Source organism: Notolepis coatsorum, assembly GCF_963971535.1.
Source record: "Notolepis coatsorum genome assembly, chromosome: 7".
Classification (NCBI taxonomy): Eukaryota; Metazoa; Chordata; class Actinopteri; order Aulopiformes; family Paralepididae; genus Notolepis; species Notolepis coatsorum.
In genome coordinates, this window is record NC_140171.1 from 13,421,830 (window position 1) to 13,445,091 (window position 23,262).

Here is a 23,262-nt window from a genome sequence, read left to right on the forward strand (position 1 = left end):
ACATCTTAATGTGTTTAGTGGAGGAAACATCGTAATGTGTTTAGTGGAGGAAACATCTTAATGTGTTTAGTGGAGGATACATCTTAATGTGTTTAGTGGAGGAAACATCTTAATGTGTTTAGTGGAGGAAACATCTTAATGTGTTTAGTGGAGGAAACATCTTAATGTGTTTAGTGGAGGATACATCTTAATGTGTTTAGTGGAGGAAACATCTTAATGTGTTTAGTGGAGGAAACATCTTAATGTGTTTAGTGGAGGAAACATCTTAATGTGTTTAGTGGAGGAAACATCTTAATGTGTTTAGTGGAGGAAACATCTTAATGTGTTTAGTGGAGGAAACATCTTAATGTGTTTAGTGGAGGAAACATCTTAATGTGTTTAGTGGAGGAAACATCTTAATGTGTTTAGTGGAGGAAACATCTTAATGTGTTTAGTGGAGGAAACATCTTAATGTGTTTAGTGGAGGAAACAGCCCTACTGCCAACAGGCCTGAAGCTGCCTCTCCAGTCAGGAAGTGAACCAGGTCTAAAGGAGCGACTCAAACTCACCTCAGGTCCAGGAAGTGAACCAGGTCTAAAGGAATGACTCAAACTCACCTCAGGTCCAGGAAGTGAACCAGGTCTAAAGGAGCGACTCAAACTCACCTCAGGTCCAGGAAGTGAACCAGGTCTAAAGGAGCGACTCAAACTCACCTCAGGTCCAGGATACCCATGTGGTCCTACGATCAGGGTGCCCTGTAGAAACACAAGTCTGTTAGCGGTGCGTGCGTCTGTGTGTGTGTGTGTGTGTGTGTGTGTGTGTGTGTGTGTGTGTGTGTGTGTGTGTGTGTGTGTGTGTGTGTGTGTGTGTGTGTGCGTGTGCGTGCGTGTGCGTGTGCGTGTGTGTGTGTGTATGTGTTTATTTACTAGTACTCACCAATCCTAAAATGGCTGGTTCTCCCTTCTCTCCTTTATTCTGGGAGGAGAGAGAGAGAGAGAGAGAGAGAGAGAGAGAGAGAGAGAGAGAGAGAGAGAGAGAGAGAGAGAGAGAGAGAGAATAGCTAAATAAGACTAATGCATAAAAGAGACGTCCTTTGAGACAGTGATTCAAAGTTCTACCGTCAGGTAAACACATCCTATCTCTAAAAAGTACATTTCTCTAATACATCCAGACTCTATCTTGTCCCAGTCATCAGTGTAATTAATGTTCCTAGATAGATTATTGTTGGTCTTTAGTTCAGTCAATATTTGGTGTCATAATTCGATTTTTATGCAATTTTCTTTGTATTGACACAAACATTCTGCAAACATCACATAGGAAAGTAATAGCACAAAAAAAATACAGTCTCAACCCTCAATATCTAGCAAACAAAATTAATTCTTGCAGGATTATTTACAGATTGAGGCGTGAGACAGCATGCAAAACAAATCAGCATCGTTTTTTGAAGTTGAAGTTGAAAAGTCTTGAACAGAAGAAGCTTGTCTTCAGCCTGAAGGCAGATTACACAGTGACGTTTAATAAAACACCACGAATGGAGTTAGGAGGTTCTTCCATGACAGCAGTCAGTGTAATGTAGGATAATTACTTATTACTTTATTTATTATTATTTATCACTTATTCACACAGTCACACTTTGAGATGTTCTTACATTTGGAGAACAATTATAAATGATATGAACAAAGCCCGTAAGAGTACATGAATGTGGTGATATGTGAGGGTGTGCAGTATATTGTACCTGTGTCCATTATAGTATACCGTACTATATTGTACCCGGCTGTTCTAGTACACAGTATATTGTACCAGACTCTTCTAGTGTACAGTATATTGTACCTGTCCATTATACTATATAGTATATTGTACCTGTCCATTATACTATATAGTATATTGTACAGTCTGTCAGTTCTAGTATATAGTACCTGTCTGTTCTAGTATACAGTACATATTCTCAGTACACAGTATATAGTACCTGTCTGTTCTAGTATACAGTACATATTCTCAGTACACAGTATATAGTACCTGTCTGTTCTAGTGTACAGTACATATTCTCAGTACACAGTATATAGTACCTGTCTGTTCTAGTATACAGTACATATTCTCAGTACAGTATATAGTACCTGTCTGTTCTAGTATACCGGTATATAGGTAAAGACACACTTCTTCAACCATTATCTAAGAAAAATTAATAAAAATAATCTAACCTTACTGTCATGCACTTGTCCTAATAAACTAACCTACACTGTAGCACTCAACACTTTCATGAACATTGTTACTCAGCTCATAGAATTGTACCCTTCCTGATGACTTGTCGTACAGAACTTGTAAGTCGCTTTGGATAAAAGCGTCAGCTAAATTACTAAATGTAAATGTATACAGTACATATTCTCAGTACACAGTATATGGTACCTGTCCGTTCCAGGTGTCCTCTCTCTCCCTCTCTGCCGGGCCATAGCGCTCCTCATACTCCTCATATTCATACTCCTTCACCTGGTAGTCATCTGACGTGTTGTAATAGTCCTCATACTCCACAATCTGAGAGACAGAGAGAGAGAGAGAGAGAGAGAGAGAGAGAGAGAGAGAGAGAGAGAGAGAGAGAGAGAGAGAGAGAGAGAGAGGGAGAGAGAGGGAGAGAGATAGAGAGAGAGAGAGGGAGGGAAGGAGAGAGAATATGCTGATGAAACGTTTCACTACGCTGATGAAATCTAAGGGGAGAGAAGTAACAGTTTGACTGGTAGTGTTTGTGTTACACAGAAAAGATACATGACAGACAGATGAACTCTCACCTCATACTCGGTGACGTTAGGACCAATAGTAACAGTAGAAACGGAAACGTCGTCATAGCTGTAGTCGAACTCTTCAAACTCCAACCGTTTCCTAGGTGATTTCTCCTGTTTAGCGTGAAGCCATGGCAACAGTTGGCACGAGACAAATAAAAAGAGACAGATCATCACTCAGTGTCTTGCGGTAGTAATAGTAATAGTAATTGACAGATGGCATCTACAGTAAGATGTATAACCCTTTCACTACCACACGACAAAGTGTTATCCCTTTCACTACCACACTACAGAAGGTTAACCTTTTCACTACCACACTACAGAAGGTTAACCGTGTGTGTGGTAGTGAAAGGGTTAACATTATGTAGTGTGGTAGTGAAAGGGTTAACCTTCTGTAGTGTGGTAGTGAAAGGGTTAACCGTATGTAGTGTGGTAGTGAAAGGGTTAACCTTCTATAGTGTGGCAGTGAACGGGTTAACCTTCTGTAGTGTGGTAGTGAAAGGGTTAACCGTCTGTAGTGTGGTAGTGAAAAGGTTAACCTTCTGTAGTGTGGTAGTGAAAGGTTAACCTTCTGTAGTGTGGTACAGTAGTGAAAGGGTTAACCGTATGTAGTGTGTCAAGTCAAGTCAATTTTATTTGTATAGCACATTTCCAGGCAGCGGTAGCTGGCACCAAAGTGCTTCACAGGCAGGTTGATAAAAACAAAATAATATGATGCAAGATATAAGATTAAAACACAGTAAAGCAATGAAAGTAATAAAAACAGGTAGGACACAGTAAAACAAAGAGGATAGAAGGGCCAGGGGTCTAGTGGTGATTAAGTGGGGGGGGAAGGCCAAGGAGAACAAGTAGGTTTTTAAAAGTGATTTAAAAACCTGCACGGTCTGGGCGGCCCGTACGCTGAGGGGGAGGCTGTTCCACAATCTAGGGGCTGCGGTGGAGAAGGCTCTGTCTCCCCTAGTCTTGAGCCTAGTTCTAGGCACCACCAATAGCAGCTGGTCAGCTGATCTGAGGGATCGTGGGGGGGGTGGCGGTGCAAGAGCTCAGATAGATAGGGAGGGGCCGTGCCATTTAGTGATTTAAAAACATTTAGGGCTAGTTTAAAATCTATTCTAAAACGAACAGGTAGCCAGTGGAGCGAGGCCAAAACTGGGCTGATGTGCGCATGTTTTTTTGTTTTGGTGAGGAGGCGCGCGGCTGTAGGCGGCGGAGCAGGGATTTGTCGATGCCTGTGTAGAGGGCATTGCAGTAGTCGAGGCGAGTGGTGACAGGCCTGTACAGACATATATGTCGCACGTGCGACACTGACGTCAGTCTGTGCGATGAATGAATTGACTTTAGTAGCACTGGTGCGATGGCCCGTGGCGCAAGCAAAAAAAAAGAAAGTGTGACGGTAAATTGAATGGACCACAGCGCCACGCTATCCACTTGGTACTTGTAGTCTCGTGCGATTAAAAACAATGTCCCGTCTCGCGTAGAGTCCATAATCAAACACCAAATCCCATAATCCCTAGCGAACAATATCCCCGCGACTAAGTTGCGAGCTCAATGTACACTGACTGGGTGACTTCGACAAGATGAAGCGCTTTTTTAAGGTATTAAATCCAACAAAAGAAGTACAAGATCAAAACCCCAAACGAGCCCGAGAGGGACCACCGTTAATAGAAACGAGACAAAAGGAGAAGATTAACAAGATGTACAGATATAAAGGGTTAACCCTCTGTAGTGTGGTAGTGAAAGGTTAACCTTCTGTAGTGTGGTACAGTAGTGAAAGGGTTAACCGTATGTAGTGTGGTAGTGAAAAGATTAACCTTCTGTAGTGTGGTAGTGAAAGGGTTAACCTTCTGTAGTGTGGTAGTGAAAGGGTTAACCTTCTGTAGTGTGGTAGTGAAAGGGTTAAAAGTAACCTGGGGCAGAAGCAGTTTGGTATCTTCCCTGACCTCAAATAATCACCACATGGTAGATATTTTTCAAGTATAAAAAAAATAACGTGTGGTTTTAAAAAATGCCCATGTTTTTCCTGTCAAAATGTAGCTTAACATTGGAGCACGACTTAACCCTGAATCCGGCGAGCTAATGTAGCATGACACGGCCGGTATGTCCGGATTCCTCCCAGACTCTACTTTCATATGATACCACTATCTTTGCTCCGTCAAATAAATCAGTCTAACAAAATGTGGAAAAAAGCTACGGGGACTGGATACTTTCCGAAGGATCCTTTCATCAGCGGCGATATCTGACCCGTCATCACCCCCTTCATCACGTCTGCCTTCTAAAACCCGCTCTTAAATCACCCAGATAATGTTTTCTCTCTCTGACCGCTCTCTCTCTCTCTCTCTCTCTCAGATCTTTGAAGTGACAACTGGATTTATCACATGTGGTGTAACACGACATGAGTGGAAGCGATGCTATACACGTGGCACCGTGGGATGCGGCCAAATGTACAGAATGACCCGCTTTTACGAGAGGTCGTCTCGTCATATCAACATCCATCGCTTTCCTTCAATCGTCTGGTTAACAGCTGGGTGCGTATACTGTACGGCTTGGAAGAATTACACTGTGTTGTTGTTTCTTCGGGCAGTTCAGTCGCCTTAGTGTTTTCTCAGCTGGAAGGAAGGGAGACGGAGACGGTTGCGGGAGACGACACTGAAGACCAGGCCCTGGAGGGACAGACCGCCCCCCCCCCCCCCCCCCCTCTCCTCCTGACGGACACATCTGACTCTGCTCTCTTGCGTATTATTACACGGTAATAATATTTCTCTTTGTGATGCAAATCAGAACCTGCCATCACCACAGTGGCCATTTTAAACAGGATATAAGGGATGCTCAGGATGTTTGGAGACTGGTTTAGAGGGTTCCAGCTAGCTTGTTGTATTAGCCCCAGCTGGGCCTGGTCGCGTCTATTCGAATACCAACTGTTTTGTGCGTTTTTGCTACTCTGATTGGCCACTGACGTTTCTGGTCATGTGACATGTGCGCCCAATCGCGTGACGAGCTGTGTCTTTGCCCATTTCCGCGTCGAACAGCCTGCAAACTACCTAACGCCTAGTTTATCACTGGTTAAGCTTAGGCGACTCTTTCGAAGTTGGTTAAGGTTAGAGTTTGGAATCAGGGCTGGTGTTCTATCGCCCTGCTCTAAGACAAACTCTAACCTTAACCAACTTCGAAAGAGTGCCTAAGCTTAACCGTCGAAAGAACTTGCCGTCACACGATTGGTGCACATGTCACATGACCAGAAACGTCAGTGGCCAATCAGATTAGCAAAATGCACAAAACTGTTGGTCAGGCTTGTGGCAGCCTTCATCCAGGCAGGAAACACAGGCGCCTCGCTTCAGCAACCCACAATAATGCTGTTTTCAAATCAAATTCCTAAATAAAACACATGTCTCGTCAAAGCTCCGACAATAATGTCAGAGATTGGCTACTGTATGTGTCTGTGACTCACCTCCACTGGGTCAGGTGGTCTCAGGATGTTGTCGTAGGGCAGGGGGCGTGGCTATGTGTCTGGGTCAGGTGGTCTCAGGATGTTATCGTAGGGCAGGGGGGCGTGGCTATGTGTCTGGGTCAGGTGGTCTCAGGGTGTTATCGTAGGGCAGGGGGGCGTGGCTATGTGTCTGGGTCAGGTGGTCTCAGGGTGTTATCGTAGGGCAGGGGGGCGTGGCTATGTGTCTGGGTCAGGTGGTCTCAGGGTGTTATCGTAGGGCAGGGGGGCGTGGCTATGTGTCTGGGTCAGGTGGTCTCAGGGTGTTATCGTAGGGCAGGGGGGCGTGGCTATGTGTCTGGGTCAGGTGGTCTCAGGATGTTATCGTAGGGCAGGGGGGCGTGGCTATGTGTCTGGGTCAGGTGGTCTCAGGGTGTTATCGTAGGGCAGGGGGGCGTGGCTATGTGTCTGGGTCAGGTGGTCTCAGGGTGTTATCGTAGGGCAGGCGGGCGTGGCTATGTGTCTGGGTCAGGTGGTCTCAGGGTGTTATCGTAGGGCAGGGGGGCGTGGCCATGTGACTCACCTCCACTGGGTCGGGTCTCAGGATGTTGTCGTAGGGCAGGGGGGCGTGGCTATGTGACTCACCTCCACTGGGTCGGGTCTCAGGGGGGCGTGGCTATGTGACTCACCTCCACTGGGTCGGGTCTCAGGATGTTGTCGTAGGGCAGGGGGGCGTGGCCATGTGACTCACCTCCACTGGGTCGGGTCTTAGGATGTTGTCGTAGGGCAGGGGGGCGTGGCTATGTGACTCACCTCCACTGGGTCGGGTCTCAGTATGTTGTCGTAGGGCAGGGGGGCGTGGCTATGTGACTCACCTCTACTGGGTCGGGTCTCAGGATGTTGTCGTAGGGCAGGGGGGCGTGGCTATGTGACTCACCTCCACTGGGTCGGGTCTCAGGATGTTGTCGTAGGGCAGGGGGGCGTGGCAGTCGGGGATGAAGTCCTGACAGTAGGTCTCTGCCGCTCTGGGGTCGTCAGCGATCAACAGCTGCTGGATGTCTCCCTGTGTATCAAACACACACATTTTAAATACTTTAGTTAGAATTCACAGATCATTCATCACACATATATAATAATAATAATAATAATAATAATAATAATAATAATAATAATAATAATAATAATAATAATAATAATAATAATAATAATAATAATAATAATAATAATAATAATAATAATAATAATAATAATAATATAATATAATAATAATAATAATAATAATAATAATAATAATAACAATAATAATAATAATAGTAATAATAATAATAATAATAATAATAATAATAATAATAATAATAATAATAATAAATTCGATTTATAGTGCACTCTACATTTGGAAACCAAATCTCAGAGTGCTACAGGGTAAAAACATAGACTTAAAAAACATAGGCAATAAAAAAAAGGCATAAAACCATATATTTTTTAAAGGGATAAAACATACAAGACATGTATAAAAAGGTTAAAACTAAGAGAAGGCTTTCGTGAAGAGGTATGTTTTAAGTCCTCTTTTAACACAATGGCACCCAACCACAGAGATCTCCGTGTTTCGATTCCATCCGTTGTGGACAGAAGGACGGATATATCCGTGGCAAGTTGTTTTGGCTTTTATTCCATTTTAATAACCTATTCAAGGTCGCCGAGTGGCACTGCAGATGTACCCTACTCTTTGAATTCGAGAAAGTGCAATACCGGCCAGATCCTCTTAGGGGCGCTATCGCGATAATAGAGTGTTCCCTGTGGCAGAAGTTGTCTTTTTTTTTTTGGATCTCTAATGTCGTTTTCTACTCATCTGAAGCAATAGCTATTGTCTGTTGCATGGGATACGTTTTGAATTGCGGATTTCACTATGCAATAAGGGGATTTATCATCAGCCAATGGACATATCGATCTACCAGATGGCGATCGATAACGGGGAAATGTTCGGGGGGATCCAACCGGCTCATGGTAAGATCTTTCACGTAAATTACAGGCCGATCGAGCCTTGTTATGATACGATACGATCGGCCTATGTGGCTACTTAGACGAACACGGTTATTGGTAATCAATAATAAGAAATTACGTCCCCGCCCCCCCCCCCCCCCTTTCATGCATACATGCTTGAGGATCGTGCCGATCATATGCAGTTTGAGTTTCAACTGTAGCATCTGTATAACGGAAATGCCATTGGATATAACGTTAGTAGTTAGCCCTTTATCTCGCCTCCCAGGAAATATACTAGACCAAATGCCGTATAACGCTTATATTCACGGCGCTATAAAATGAGAACGTATTGATGAAAAAATTATTTCTTTAATACATTTTGAAGGGACGGTTTATGGTCCCAATTGACAATGAGAATGGACAGATAGCAATACTATAAAGTATAGATTTAGCTCTACAAACAGCCCCACATCTGTTTACATTTGCCGGTCCTCTAGAGATTTATTAGACGCATTCCCAATGGCCCCGAATGTGTTAAAGGAAGCAGTGGTCTGTGGTGCTCTCAGGTAGTCAGGGAGGGCATTCCACAGGCGAGGAGCAGCCGAGCAGAAGGCCCGGTCGCCCCCACGGTGCGGAGCTTGGTCCTGGGGGGAAGGAGGCGGTTTGTGTTGGCGGAGCGAAGGTTACTGTACGTATATAGGATTCAAATATTAAAGTAATAATCTTGGAACATTTTCATATGAATACATGTTTGTTTTACTACTCTCTGTCACCGATTGATATCAGACAATAGTGAACTGAACACTTTTGCATTTGCTACATTTGCTGTTCGAGACAGTAGTGTGTGGTAGTGTCTGCCACACAGGAAGTGATGTGTTTTACATCACCGGCAGCAACAGCAGTTTGTTTGGAATAAATAGAAGATGCACTCAGAAGTAGACGACAGAGTACAGCAACTTGCAATGGGCCTGGTCTACAAGATACACTATACGACCGGGGTGCCCATGTACATGTCAAAATACTTCCCAAAGGTCAGTGAATACCACAACCACTACACCAGAGGAAGCTCAACAAATCATGTTAAACCCAGATTCGGCTCAAACAAGGGACTAAACACGTTTCGCAATTATGCCACAACAATGTGGAATGCCCTACCCAAAGCTGTAAAGGAATGTGAATCCCTGCCCACATTCAAAACCGCTCTTAAAGAGCACCTACGGGAGGCTGCAATTCGAAACTGGCCACCGTAAATGCCCAAAACCCCCACCACCTCCTAATAGACAGTCTCCTCCCCGCCGTATGTATATTTCCCTCCCACCCACCCACCCCCTCCTAATGTACAGTCCCCTCCCCATCATGTGTATATACTCTGTCAGGATCTAGGGGTAACAGTACTGTATATTTGAATACCGCTTATGTCACAAATGTATCAGTACTAAATACCTATATGTCCCTATGCCATAAATGTCATGTATGTTGTGTATGTCATAAATGTCTATATGAAATGAAAATGGGGGACCCTGATGTAAACAAGACAAACGTCTTTCTCAGGTCTGCATCCCCTTAACAATTGTATGTATTGAGCCGTACTGTATTGTACCCATTCTGCAATCTGTTAAATAAAGTTTTCATTCATTCATTCATTCATTCATTTATTCATTCATTCATTCATTCATTCATTCATTCATTCATTCATTCAAGTTAGCGGGACTTTTCAAGATGGAAAGCGAATAAGTGTAGTGTACCCTCACAGACAGACAAAATAAAAAGAGGTGTCGTAAATTAAATTGATCAAAATGACCCGTATAAGCATTACAGGAGGGATCAAAATCATCTAGCGGTTTCTGGAAAAGGCCATAGGAGAATTCAGTCAAAGGCTAACAGTGCAACCTTTCACCCTTCACCTAGCAGCTATAGGAAAAAGCCCAGAGTACCATAAAAATAAGAACAGATCAAATGGCAAACAAATGAAACCTCTTTCCCCACACAACAAAGTGGGATGGAGGGCCCAATACTTAACTTTAAGTCAGGCCTGAAGGCCGGCACCAGAGTTCTGTTTACTTTAGCTAAGCAGTCCAAACAGACCTTTCTGGAATACCCACTGTTAGGTTGGGTGGGTACTATATTTCCATCTGTATGAGGGTCGAATTCAGGGACACTTGGGTAAATCATTCGAAAAGGAAACTAGTTCACATCCCCTCTGTAAGGTCACCTTGTAACGAGCCGAAAATAGTCATGTCACTTCCTTATTGGTCAGGGAACCCAGTTCCAATTAGAACAGGTACAGGAGTCTCCGTTCTGTGACATCACGGGGCAGAGACTCGACCACTGGGCGGGGTTTGGGTGATTCCTATATTTACCACAGATCTGAGACATGGAGAAAAAAACGCACGGAGACCAGCAGACCACGTCGACGCACGGAGAGCATCATCTTGAGACGACCCCCAAAACCTACGCTGAAAACCTATCCAATCGAGACGTGCTGCAGATGCTTTTAGACAATAGAAAAGTTGGCGAGAACTTTAAGCTGTGTGGATCTTCCAATAAACGACGGCCAGACTGTCTTTGTACCTTTAGCGCCTGGCTCCGACTCCAAATCATTTATAAGACAATTGAACAGAACGTGTGAGTACAACAGCAGAGATACTATAGAGATCCACTATACGATCCTAAGACTTTAGTAGATAGATTCATTGAAGAGACACGTTAGAGGAACTTGTGATTACCACTTTAACAGAGCTTTGATATGCTTTTGAGGACATCTCATGGGTACAGAAAACGGAGTCACACGACCTGGTTGCGTCAATACTTTTACCAACTAACTTGCATTTTTCCGCGATCTATTTGGCCACTGACGTTTCTGGTCATGTGACATCTGCGCCAATCGTGTGACGCCTCTTTCTATCACTGGTTAAGCTTAGGCACTCTTTCGAAGTTGGTTAAGGTTAGAGTTTGTCTTAGAGCAGGGCGATAGAACACCAGCCCTGATTCCAAACTCTAACCTTAACCAACTTCGAAAGAGTCGCCTAAGCTTAACCAGTGATATAACTAGGCGTTAGGTAGTTTGCAGGCTGTTAGAGGCGGAAATAGGCGCAGAAACAGGCGTCACGCGATTGGCGCACATGTCACATGACCAGAAACGTCAGTGGCCAATCAGATCGCGGAAAAATGCAAGTTAGTTGGTAAAAGAATAGACGCGACCTGGTTACCCATTATCGCAGAAATCAAACAAAATATTCCCGCCCGACAGGCTTCTCAAGCCACCACGTCTACAGACATACCCAAGAGGACCAGGGATGGGTACCGAATCCGGTACTTTTAAGGGTACCGACCGAATCGTGTCGGTACTACCGAGTACCGATTCACGTGAGATCACAGTAGGCTACATTTTGGTACTGTAAATTCTTAAAAAACTATTTAAGTCCGATGACGTCAACATTTCGTTTACCGCAAAACGAAACCTATGAAGTGTGCCACGCGTTCACGTCAACGTTCACGCGCACAATACACGCTTACCTAGGATTTGACTTGATTCACTTTACAACGCTCGCTGCAATATTATATATTATATATTTAACAAATTGTTCTAAATAAATAATAATGCTAATAAATATTTAGAAGTTTTGATTTTTTTTACAAATGAGGTAGGTAGGTTACATTTTTAGAGACTAAAGTACAGAAATAAGGTACCGTTGGGTACAGGTATCGATTCACAGGTACCAGTATCGGTTCAAATGTGAACGGTACCCAGAATATTTAATGAGGTCAGTTCAGGCATGCAGAGAACAGAGACACACGTAACATTGAGACAATGACTGGACGACAACTGACGACGGGGATGAAACTTGAATACGTAATGAGGGAACCAAGGCTAACAGAAGACAGCTGGGGCAGACGAGACACAGACTCAGATGTGAATGATGGTTTTCTATCGAGGATGTCTTATTTGATATACGAAAGGAATACTTCATTGATATCTGATATTATAATCAGGAGACAATTAACAGTAAACTAACAGACCTTTAACCTCTTGTGTAAGAAGGTGTTCACTATTGGACATTCCAGACATAAGATATATTCAGAAATACTCTAGATGTATGTGAAAGAGACATAAAAAACATATAGGAATGATTATGGATATGATATAGATATCTTCAGCCCTGCGTTCGACAGCTCTGTGACAATTTCTCTGTGACAACCATGATGACACCTACAGACAAAGTGCCCAGAGGAGAAATGAGAAAGGTCATGGGGTCATCAAAATCAATAGGGTTCTTTCTCTAGGGGCCATGAATGTTCACAAATTTGAGAAGGTTGTAATACAAACGATTGGAGTTATGGCGTTCACACAAAGGACATACCGTAATATCCCTGATATTGTTGTTTCTGAGGATATAATTAGATCTAAGGGTCATTTGATTTCAACTAGTGATGTTCCTTCACCCTTATATCCTCACAGAGAACCAGAAGCATCGTTGTACATCAGGAACAAGTAATTATTATTATTATTATCTTTTTTTGTTTAACCTTTATTTACCCAGGGTAGGTTCGCTGAGCACAGATGCTCTTTTTCAGGAACGCCCTGCTTCACATTCACACAGTTCCATTCACACCTGGGAGCTGCCGAGTACAACCACAGTTGACACCATTGGCCACTGAGCAACTCCACTGGAGCAGTTGGGGGTTTAGTGCCTTGCTCAAGGGCACTTCAGCGGTTGGTGTTAAGGGAATGGGAGAGAGTTATTCATTCACTTCCCCAGCCCAGATTTTTTCTGCCGGTCCGGGGGATCGAACCGGCGACCTTCAGGTCACAAACCCGCTTCTCTAACCTTTAGGCCACCGCTGCCCCCATGTATCACTCATGTATCCCCTCAGTGGAAGGGATCTGAAGAGGGAACGTGCTGACTGGGATCTGAAGAGGGAACGTGCTGACTGGGATCTGAACGCAGCCAAGACTCGATCCCCGGGCTGTTTGTCTCTGAATGGAGTAATGGACAAGCTGTCTCAAGGATCTTCATTGAAAATGCAAAAGAATCACACAAACACACAAAGGGCACGCACACACACACACACACACTCATGTTAAACCCAGATTCGGCTCAAACAAGGGACTAAACACGTTTCGCAATTATGCCACAACAATGTGGAACGCCCTACCCAAAGCTGTAAAGGAATGTGAATCCCTGCCCACATTCAAAACCGCTCTTAAAGAGCACCTACGGGAGGCTGCAATTCGAAACTGGCCACCGTAAATGCCCAAAACCCCCACCACCTCCTAATAGACAGTCTCCTCCCCACCGCATGTATATATTCCCTCCCCGCCGTATGTATATTTCCCTCCCACCCACCCACCCCCTCCTAATGTACAGTCCCCTCCCCATCATATGTATATACTCTGTCAGGATCTAGGGGTAACAGTACTGTATATTTGAATACCGCTTATGTCACAAATGTATCAGTACTAAATACCTATATGTCCCTATGCCATAAATGTCATGTATGTTGTGTATGTCATAAATGTCTATATGAATTGAAAATGGGGGACCCTGATGGAAACAAGACAAACGTCTTTCTCTGGTCTGCATCCCCTTAACAATTGTATGTATTGAGCCGTACTGTATTGTACCCATTCTGCAATCTGTTAAATAAAGTTTTCATTCATTCATTCATTCACACATGCACACACATGCACACACACATAGCCATGTTTTCATGAGTTGTCAGAACATTCCATAGACTTACATTCATTCCCTAACCCTAACCCTAATGCTAACCTTAACCATAAACATAACCACAACCATAACCCTAACCATAACCTTAACCACGGCTCCAGTAAAAACGATGTTCTTCTCTATTAATACACTTGACCTTCATTATAGTCATGATGTCTGCTCTGCTACGTCTTCATCTGGAGTGTGTGTGTGTGTGTGTGCGTGCGTGCGTGCGTGTGTGTGTGCGTGCATGCGTGTGTGTGTGTGTGTGTGTGTGTGTGTGTGTGTGTGTGTGTGTGTGTGTGTGTGTGTGTGTGTGTGTGTGTGTGTGTGTGTGTGTGTGTGTGTGTGTAAAACTCAGATCAAAGTGTTTTACAGGCTCTTTTCATCGTTCTTCCAGGGTAATGGTCTCCAGAGTTTCAGTCCCAAACGGCGCCAGCAGATTAACTCTACAGACTAACACACACACACACACACAGAGACACACACACACACGAGAGAGAGAGAGACACACACACACACACACAGAGAGAGAGAGAGACACACACACATGTACAGAGAGAGAGAGAGAGAGAGAGAGAGAGAGAGAGAGAGAGAGAGAGAGAGAGAGAGAGAGAGAGAGAGAGAGAGAGAGAGAGAGAGAGAGAGGGGGAAAGAGAGAGATGGAGATAGAGAAAGAGAGAGACACACACACACACACACACATGCACACAGAGAGAGAGAGACGCACACACACACATGCACAGAGAGAGAGACACTCACACACACATGCACACACAGGAGTAGCAATACAATCATCAAATTTGCTGACGACACAGTGGTGGTGGGCCTGATCTCTGCCAACGACGAGAGGGCCTACCTGGAAGAGGTCAAGGTCCTGGCGGGATGGTGCCAGGAAAACAGCCTCTCCCTGAACGTCAGCAAAACAAAGGAGATGATTGTGGACTTCAGGAGGTCGGGGGTCAAGGACTACAGCCCCCTCAGCATCGACGGGGCACCGGTTGAGAGAGTCAACAGCTTTAAGTACCTCGGAGCCTACATATCCGAGGACTTGACATGGACCACACACATTGACAGTGTTGTGAAGAAGGCACGACAACGCCTCTACTTCCTCAGGCGCCTAAGGAAGTTCCAAGTCAGTCAGAAGATCTTTAAGAACTTCTACTCATGTACAATAGAGAGCATCCTGACTGGCAACATCACCTCCTGGTTTGGGAATAGCACTGCACAAGACCGAAGCAGACTACAAAGAGTGACACGTTCAGCCGAACGCACAATTGGAGGGGGGCTCCCCACCCTCCAGAACATTTACAACAAGCGTTGCAGGGGCAAGGCTAAGAGAATCATTAAAGACTCCAGTCACCCGAACAACTGCCTCTTTGAACTGCTGCGGTCAGGCAAGCGATACCGGAGTCTCAAGGCGAGCACAGAAAGACTCAGAAGAAGCTTCTATCCCCAGGCCATCAGGCTGCTAAACGAACAATGAACACTACACAACAACAACCATCAAAGGCACATAGCACACACATCCACACGCACACACTCACTTTAAACAAACACACTGTAGCACCCACTCCACACACTTTATAGCACACACCCACTTTAAACAAACACACTGTAGCACCCACTCCCCACACTTTATATTTATTGATGAAGGATTGCACTACAACTCGTACACCTTACTGTAAATTGTACCTAAATTGTACCTCATCCCATTTCTGCTTTGCACTATATAGTACTGTACATTAGTACACTGCATAGTATTGTATATTATATGGTAACTCAGTTACGTCTATTCTGCATCGAACATTGTACATATGTCTATACTGAACACTGTGACCTCATTTTCTACTTCTAAATTACATGCTATACTATGTTATTTGATACTATCTTGTCTAGCACAGTCTCTGGAGCGTAACAGTAAGAAGCATTTTGTATGAAAGTATTCTGTACTTCTGTATGACAACTATTAAAGAAACTTGAAACTTGAAACAGAGACACACACATACATACACACACACACATGCACACACACACATGCACACACAGAGAGACACATGCATGCAGAGACACACACACACATACACACACATGCACAGAGACACACACACACACACACACACCAGAGAGCAGAGAGTGCCGTGTTTCCTACAGTTTAACAGACGGACCACCTGAGACCAGACCACACCGACCACTGGGGTCACAGAGGTCACAGGTCAGATCTATCAAAATGACCCCACAGCAGCAAACACAGCAGAACAGACTCATAAAGAGGCTGCGATGATGTGACACTTCCAGGAACACATGCTGGTCCTCCAGAGGGTCAGGCGTCGGGTTTGTTCCGCTGGCGAGCCCAGAAGGGAGGTGTTCAGGTGTCGCTCCAACCCGTCTAATCATTTACATTAAATCAATTAAACGATCACAGGCCATAACGCGCTGCACTGGGTTCGTTTTGAGGAGAAGATATTACCTCTACAATAACTAGTTACACATGCTTGAATGTTGTTTACAATCTCAACACAAAACCCCCCAAATCACTTTAAGAAACTTTTTAAACATTGTGTGTGTGTGTGCGTTTGTGTGTGTGTGTGTGTGTGTGTGTGTGTGTGTGTGTGTGTGTGTGTGTGTGTGTGTGTGTGTGTGTGTGTGTGTGTGTGTGTGTGTGTGTGTGTGTGTGTGTGTGTGTGTGTGTGTGTCTGTGCACTTGTATGTCTGTGTATGTGTGTTTCTGTGTTTATATGTAAGGGGGTGTGTGTGTGTGTGTGTGTGTGTGTGTGTGTGTGTGTGTGTGTGTGTGTGTGTGTGTGTGTGTGTGTGTGTGTGTGTGTGTGTGTGTGTTAAACATGATTTTATCTATTTATTCTAAGATTTGCACTACCTCTTCTACCTAATTTTAAATTGAGCATTTTGTACATTTTAGTTTTGTATATTGTATATTTTGTATAGTGTCAGGAGGCTCATACAGAACCAAGAATGTCACTATAATGTACCTTAATATATATGTGACAAATAAAACAAAGCCTGAAACAAAGTGAACCAATATTGAGTTTAGAGGAAGCTTCATTGTCTGGTAAAGGTGGTGGGAGGGTCGGAGCACCACAACAAACACACCATCTCCAAGGGCTGTAGGTCAAGCAGAGCCTACTAACAGCCTTGACCTGCAGCCCTTGGAGACATTAGGGTGTGTTATTTGCAGGCCGGTGAACGGTGTGTCTTCTGGAGACCCGTGGCTTGTGCTCACGGCCGCTTGTGGTGGGCATGCCTACAACAGGGGGCAACGGGGTGCCTTTGCCGGGGTCTTGTTTGTCGCTTGATATGTCCTTGTGTGTTATGTGTTATATGTATATGCACTTGTCCTAATATACTAACCTACACTGTAGCACTCAACACTTTGATGAACATTGTTACTCAGCTGATAGAGTTGTGCCCTTCCTGATGACTTGTTGTACAAAACTTGTAAGTCGCTTTGGATTAAAAGCGTCAGCTAAATGACTAAATGTAAAATGTAAATGTGTTGTTTCCTAGGGCTGTCAAGTTTAATCGATTGATAGCCCTAGTTGTTACCTGTTACAAATTTAAAAGATGTAATAATAAAAAATAAAAAAACATCTCTAGTTTCAAACAGCGGTGCAGGGATCCAGTGTCTCTGTATCCAACACTAAAGATACAGTACATTGTACTTTATTTTGACGTGCCAACTGAATCCTTCAGCTGATGAAGAACCAAGTATGTTCTAAGTTGATTGTGAATGGTCTCCAAAAAGACTTGAATCGACTATATTTAAACAAAAATGAATGATTACATTTAAAGCCTCATTGCATAATTGCAATATGATGCACCTCATTGTACAGTCACAGTTGTTTTAATTCATTGGATTGGAAAAAAGTCTGACTGGGGACAGTTCAAATCTACTCCACTGCACACAAAGTAGATTTCAGTTGAAGGTTCGTCAGCTTGTACGGACAGGAGTTTGACCCCGTTGACTTTGCACTGGTGTGTGTGAGTAGTTAGCCGCCATATGAGGACCAGAGGATTCTACCAAGCAACAAAATCATTGGTAAGCAGCAAATAGGGCCATGGTTCCAAAAATCTGAACTATCCCTTAAGGCCACCACCAAAGAAACTACTCTTACCTCTGCTGACCTGGGATCCTTCTCTCCCCTGTCTCCCTAATCTGTCGCCCTCTCAGCTTTCCTACTGTCTCAATAAACACTATGCAGGGGACTGCATCGCTCTCCTCTTAGAAGACAAACAGACTATAAATTCCGTATCGGGACTTTAACAAGAGATAAGGAGCTTTCAGTGTCCAAAGACCAAAGGGACGGCAGAGCGCCTCGGTTCATTGTTGAACAGGCCAGGCCCCTAGGACTCGACTGAACGAGGCTGCAGTACACCCACGTGGCCACTGGAGGGCAGTGATAGCGAGAGAGGAGGGAGGCCTGGGTTGTGTGTGCCTCCTCTTCCCTTGATGGACGTGCCTGACATGCAGCAACAGGCCGAGGAGCTCTCCGTCATGTCGAAGGAAAACTAAGACACCCTCCTTCATCCTCCATCATAAAATGATAATACCTTTATTCATGCAACATAGCAACGGGGAGATATCAAACCTTGTTTGCAGGACTTGTGTTACGACCCGGGGTTAAGAACACACTCTAATCTAACCGGTGCTTTATCTCTCCGTAGCCCCGGCAGCAAGCCAGCTGTGAAGAGAGCCAAGACTCTCTCTCTTCACCTCTGTTTCTTTACTCTCTCTGTTCCTTCCTTTCTCGTACCTCCTTCGTGATTAGTGAAAAGGGATGTTATGTGTCTTTTCAGCGGTTTTCCTATCGACTTCCTCAGATCTGTTTGGTACGTTTTTCTTTTTGATTGATATTCCTTTATTGATCCCCTCTGGGATCTTAGCAGCACGGGGGAGGGGGAGGGGTGGTACAGGTGCGGGCAGCGTGAATATTAAAGGCAACCAACTTGTGTTCAGCTTTTCGTTCAGCGTTTCTCTGATTGGCCACACGGCCACGTGACCGCCCTAGCACACGCCCTTTTCCGCTGAGAGACGCGGCAGAAGCGCTGGTCGAACAACGCGCTGGTCGAACCAGTTCAGACAGAGGTGTTTATTTATATTAATAAACATATCTACTAGAAACACTGGTGTTCTGTTGTGTGACTGTACTAAACTCTTCCACCACATGACCGACATTTGACATACAGTACACCTCCTATCTATGTTGGGATTATGTTTGGTCATGACAAAACAATAAAAATCGCTACTGTAGTGCCACCACCCACTTCAATGACAGAGCTCTCATATTTGCGAATGCATAAACTATATCTTAATTATGGCGATGTGTCTAATATGGCTGTCGCGAAGTCATTGATAAGCGACAGCCATATTAGACACATAGCCATAATTTAAGATATAGTTTATGCATTCGCAAAATATGAGAGCGCTGTCATTGAAGGGCTTCCTACAACGGTGCTGCTGCTGGAGCTGAAGTGATGTACAGTGACGAGTGAATCTGGTAGTTGGTTGTTAAAAACGCGAAACATAATAACGTTACGCTTTCTAGTTCAGCGCATTTCATAACTGTATGGGCTTTGTTTATACTTCAGAGGTGATGTACAGTGACGAGTGAATCTGGTAGTTGGTGTTAAAAACGCGAAACATAATAACGTTATGCTTTCTAGTTCAGCGCATTTCATAACTGTATGGGCTTTGTTTATACACGAGTGAATCTGGTACGAGTGAATCTGGTAGTTGGTTGTTAAAAACGCGAAACATAATAACGTTATGCTTTCTAGTTCAGCGCATTTCATAACTGTATGGGCTTTGTTTATACACGAGTGAATCTGGTACGAGTGAATCTGGTAGTTGGTTGTTAAAAACGCGAAACATAATAACGTTATGCTTTCTAGTTCAGCGCATTTCATAGCGCTCCACTGCTACCGCAGCTGAACACAAGTTGGTTGGAACAGCAGCTCAACACAAGTGCGTTGGAACAGCAGCCCAACACAAGTGCGTTGGTACACAAGTTGGTTGCCCGCGCTGCCGCTCGCTTGCTCCTTGGATTTCATTTGGGACGTGGGACGACTGCCGCTTGCCTGCGAGTGGGGGCGGGGGGGTCGCGGCAATCAGAGAAAAGCCGAACACAAGTTGGTTGCCTTTAATATTCACGCGTGCGGGCAGGGTAAAAAGAAGAAAGACATAAGTATAGGCAATAAAATGTGATCTGAATATAAAGATAGAGAAAAAATAAACAGTGTAAACTATAAAATGTAATCTGAATATAAAAATATGAGAAAAATAAACAGTCAAATTAATTCCTCTCTTCCCTTGTATTGAATGCCAGGATTGAATGCCTAGTTCTTGGGCTCATATTGTAGCACACAGTGCCTGCCTGCCTGGCTGCCGTAGTCTCTCAGTCTACCTCTTCCACAGTCTCCCAAGACTAGTCAGTAAATCAGCAGCCCTGAAAGGGTTCAAAGAGCGAGGGGCGGACGTCCGGCGTGAGACGTGAAACTTAAATAACGTGAGTAATAAATAACCGTAACGTTTTAAGGTTAAAGTTATTTAAGGAACTGCACGGCCGGGGGATTACACTCAGAGCTGCTGAATTACTGTCTCGGGAGCATTCAAAGAGAGAGAGAGAGAGAGAGGAGAGAGAGAGAGAGAGAGAGAGAGAGAGAGAGAAGAGAGAGAGAGAGAGAGAGAGAGAGAGAGAGAGAGAGAGAGAGAGAGAGAGGAGGGAGGAGGGAGGGAGGGAGAGAGAGAGAGAGAGGGAGAGAGATAGAGAGAGGGAGGGAGGGAGGAGAGAGAGAGAGAGAGAGAGGGAGGGAGAGAGAGAGAGAGAGAGAGAGAGAGATGCAGAGAGAGAGAGGGGGAGGGAGAGATGAGAGAGATTGAGAGGAGAGAGAGAGATGCAGAGAGAGAGAGAGGGAGGGAGAGAGAGAGATGCAGAGAGAGAGAGAGGGAGGGAGAGAGAGAGATGCAGAGAGAGAGGGAGGGAGAAAGATGGAGAGAGAGGGAGGATGGAGAGAGATGCAGAGAGAGAGAGAGGTGGGAGAGAGATGGAGAGAGAGAGGGGAGAGAGGGAGAGATGGAGAGAGAGAGGGAGGAGGGAGAGAGATGGAGAGAGAGATGGAGGGAGAGAGAAAGATGCAGAGAGAGAGGGAGGAGAGAGATGGAGAGAGATGAAGGGAGGGCGAGAGAGAGGAGAGAGAGAGAGAGAGAGAGAGAGAGAGAGAGAGAGAGAGAGAGAGAGAGAGAGAGAGAGAAGAGAGAGAGAGAGAGAGAGGAGGGGAGGGAGGGAGAGAGATGGAGAGAGAGAGGGAGGGAGGGAGAGAGATGGAGGGAGAGAGAGAGAGATGCAGAGAGAGAGAGAGAGAGAGAGATAGATAGAGAGAGAGAGAGAGAGGAGAGAGACACACAGACAGAGGGGAGAGGAAGAGAGAGAGATGGACAGTGAGGATGATGAAGAGAGAGAGAAAGTGAGACACACAGAAAAGAGAGAAAGAGAATGAGAGAGAAGAGAAAGAGAATGAGAGAGAGACTTTGAAAACATGGAAATAAATAACACAAACTCCCATCACCTACTGGGAGCCAATACAACAATGTGAAAACACAGCATCAAGATTTGTGAGCTACTATGACAAGAAAAGGACATCCACGGAATACAACCACCATAAGACTGTCAATCATACAAAAAAATCCTTCTGTAATGTACTGATTTTCTTCTGATTTGATTGTTTTGTTTTGTTTGGGTTTGGCAATGTAAACGTATGATCCCATGTCAATAAAGCCCATTTGAATTGAATTGAATTTCAATTCAATTGAGAGAGAGAGAGAAGAGAGAGAGAGAGAGAGAGAGAGAGAGAGAGAGAGAGAAGAGAGAGAGAGAGAGAGAGAGAGAGAGAGAGAGAGAGAGTCCAGGAGAGAGGTTGTGTTCCTAGGAGCTCCTAGAACCCTCCTAATTTTAGGCTGAAAACTGGAAAAAAACTGGAGAAAAAGAAAAAAGACACTCAATCAGGAATAAACCCAGACAATCCCTACAAGGAACTAAAGAGGATTATACCAATTTCGAGTGGAACAGTGCTTTGTTGGAGTCATAAAGAAGTAAATATCACTGGACTGAGAGGTCTACATCACAAACCAAAACCTGGATATCTCTACAAGGAGACAAAAAAAAAAAAAAAAAAAAAAACTATACCAACTTCTAGTGGACTTAGGCTTTGTTTGTTTGTTGGAGTCATAACAGAGTCATAACAGAGTAAGTTACTATAAGAGGCCTACCAAATAGGCGGTTAGGTGGCCGAGCGGAGATTGCGTTCGTCACCAGCCCGGAGCTGTGAGCTCGATTCGCCTGTTCGAATCCAGCTCACAGCTCCGGGGTTGTCACCCAGCTTGGCTGGCCGTCTGCACTGATACAATTGGCTGTATCAGAGGGTGGGAGAAGCTGGCGGGGTGGGTCCGGGTCGTTGTAAACAGCGACTCCTACAGTTCGGTCGGGGCGCCTGCTAAGCGCGGATTGGACGTGAGGGGGATAGTGTGGTCCTCCCACACGATACGCCCTCTCAATGAGAATCCGCGCTGCCAGGTGAAAAGAAGCGGTGATTGGCTGGACGTGTGTCGGAGGAAGCACGTGGTAGCCTCCACTCTCCCAGATGATCTGACTGTGGGGGGTAAGTGCGCAGCGATCAGGAAGGGACTGGGAATTGGCATACGACTAACATTGGGATGGGAGAAAATCGGAGGAAAATGGAGGGGGAAAAAGACCAATAAAAAAAAAAAAAAATAAGAGGCCTACCAAAAACTGAATAATACTGACATTTTAGTTAGACATTTTAGCTAAAACATCTACAATTATAAACTGGATAGAAATCTTGGTTTGAACCAGACACCTTGGCAGACAACCAGGAGGTGTGAAGCTCTTGAACTCTTGGAACAATGGAAACAGGGCCACACAGCCCCCCTGATTCAAATGCAAATGCTAATGCAGACCAAGCACATTCAAAGCTCCCTGCAGTCCCCTACCCAGAGGGCACAAAGGGCGCAGATAAGAAACATTTCAAGGAAGAATATTTAATAGCAAATCCAGACATACTTTTTGCAGACCGGGAAAGCTCTGGACACATATCCAACCTAATTTTCCACACTGAAAACGTCACGGCATGGCAAGTTGCAACACTAGACCACCATCCCACTGCAACAAAGAGGGGAAATAAGTCCTCACGTACACTGGAGATAGAGACAGATGAGAACCAAATGGTTGTACACTTCTACAATACAGGAACAGTAATGGTCCAGGGCAACATAACCCCCTTTGTAAAAAACTTCTCCAAAATCAAAGAGACTGCACTAAAGACAACCATCTCCAGTGAAAACACCCCCAGTGAAGACCCACCCACA

The 23,262-nt window shown here is 44.5% G+C and overlaps 1 protein-coding gene across 1 annotated transcript in view; it reads left to right on the forward strand.

Annotated features, from left to right (window-relative positions):
• Positions 1-13,012: 13,012 nt before the first annotated feature.
• The window catches only part of LOC311232629 (uncharacterized protein), a gene marked incomplete at both ends in the record, with an annotated part of 30,735 nt that continues 20,485 nt past the window's right edge, over positions 13,013-23,262 (forward strand). The window contains one exon of the mRNA XM_084319489.1: positions 13,013-13,138. Within this exon, the coding sequence (XP_084175615.1) occupies positions 13,013-13,138 (126 nt within the window). The remainder of the gene's footprint in view (positions 13,139-23,262) is intronic.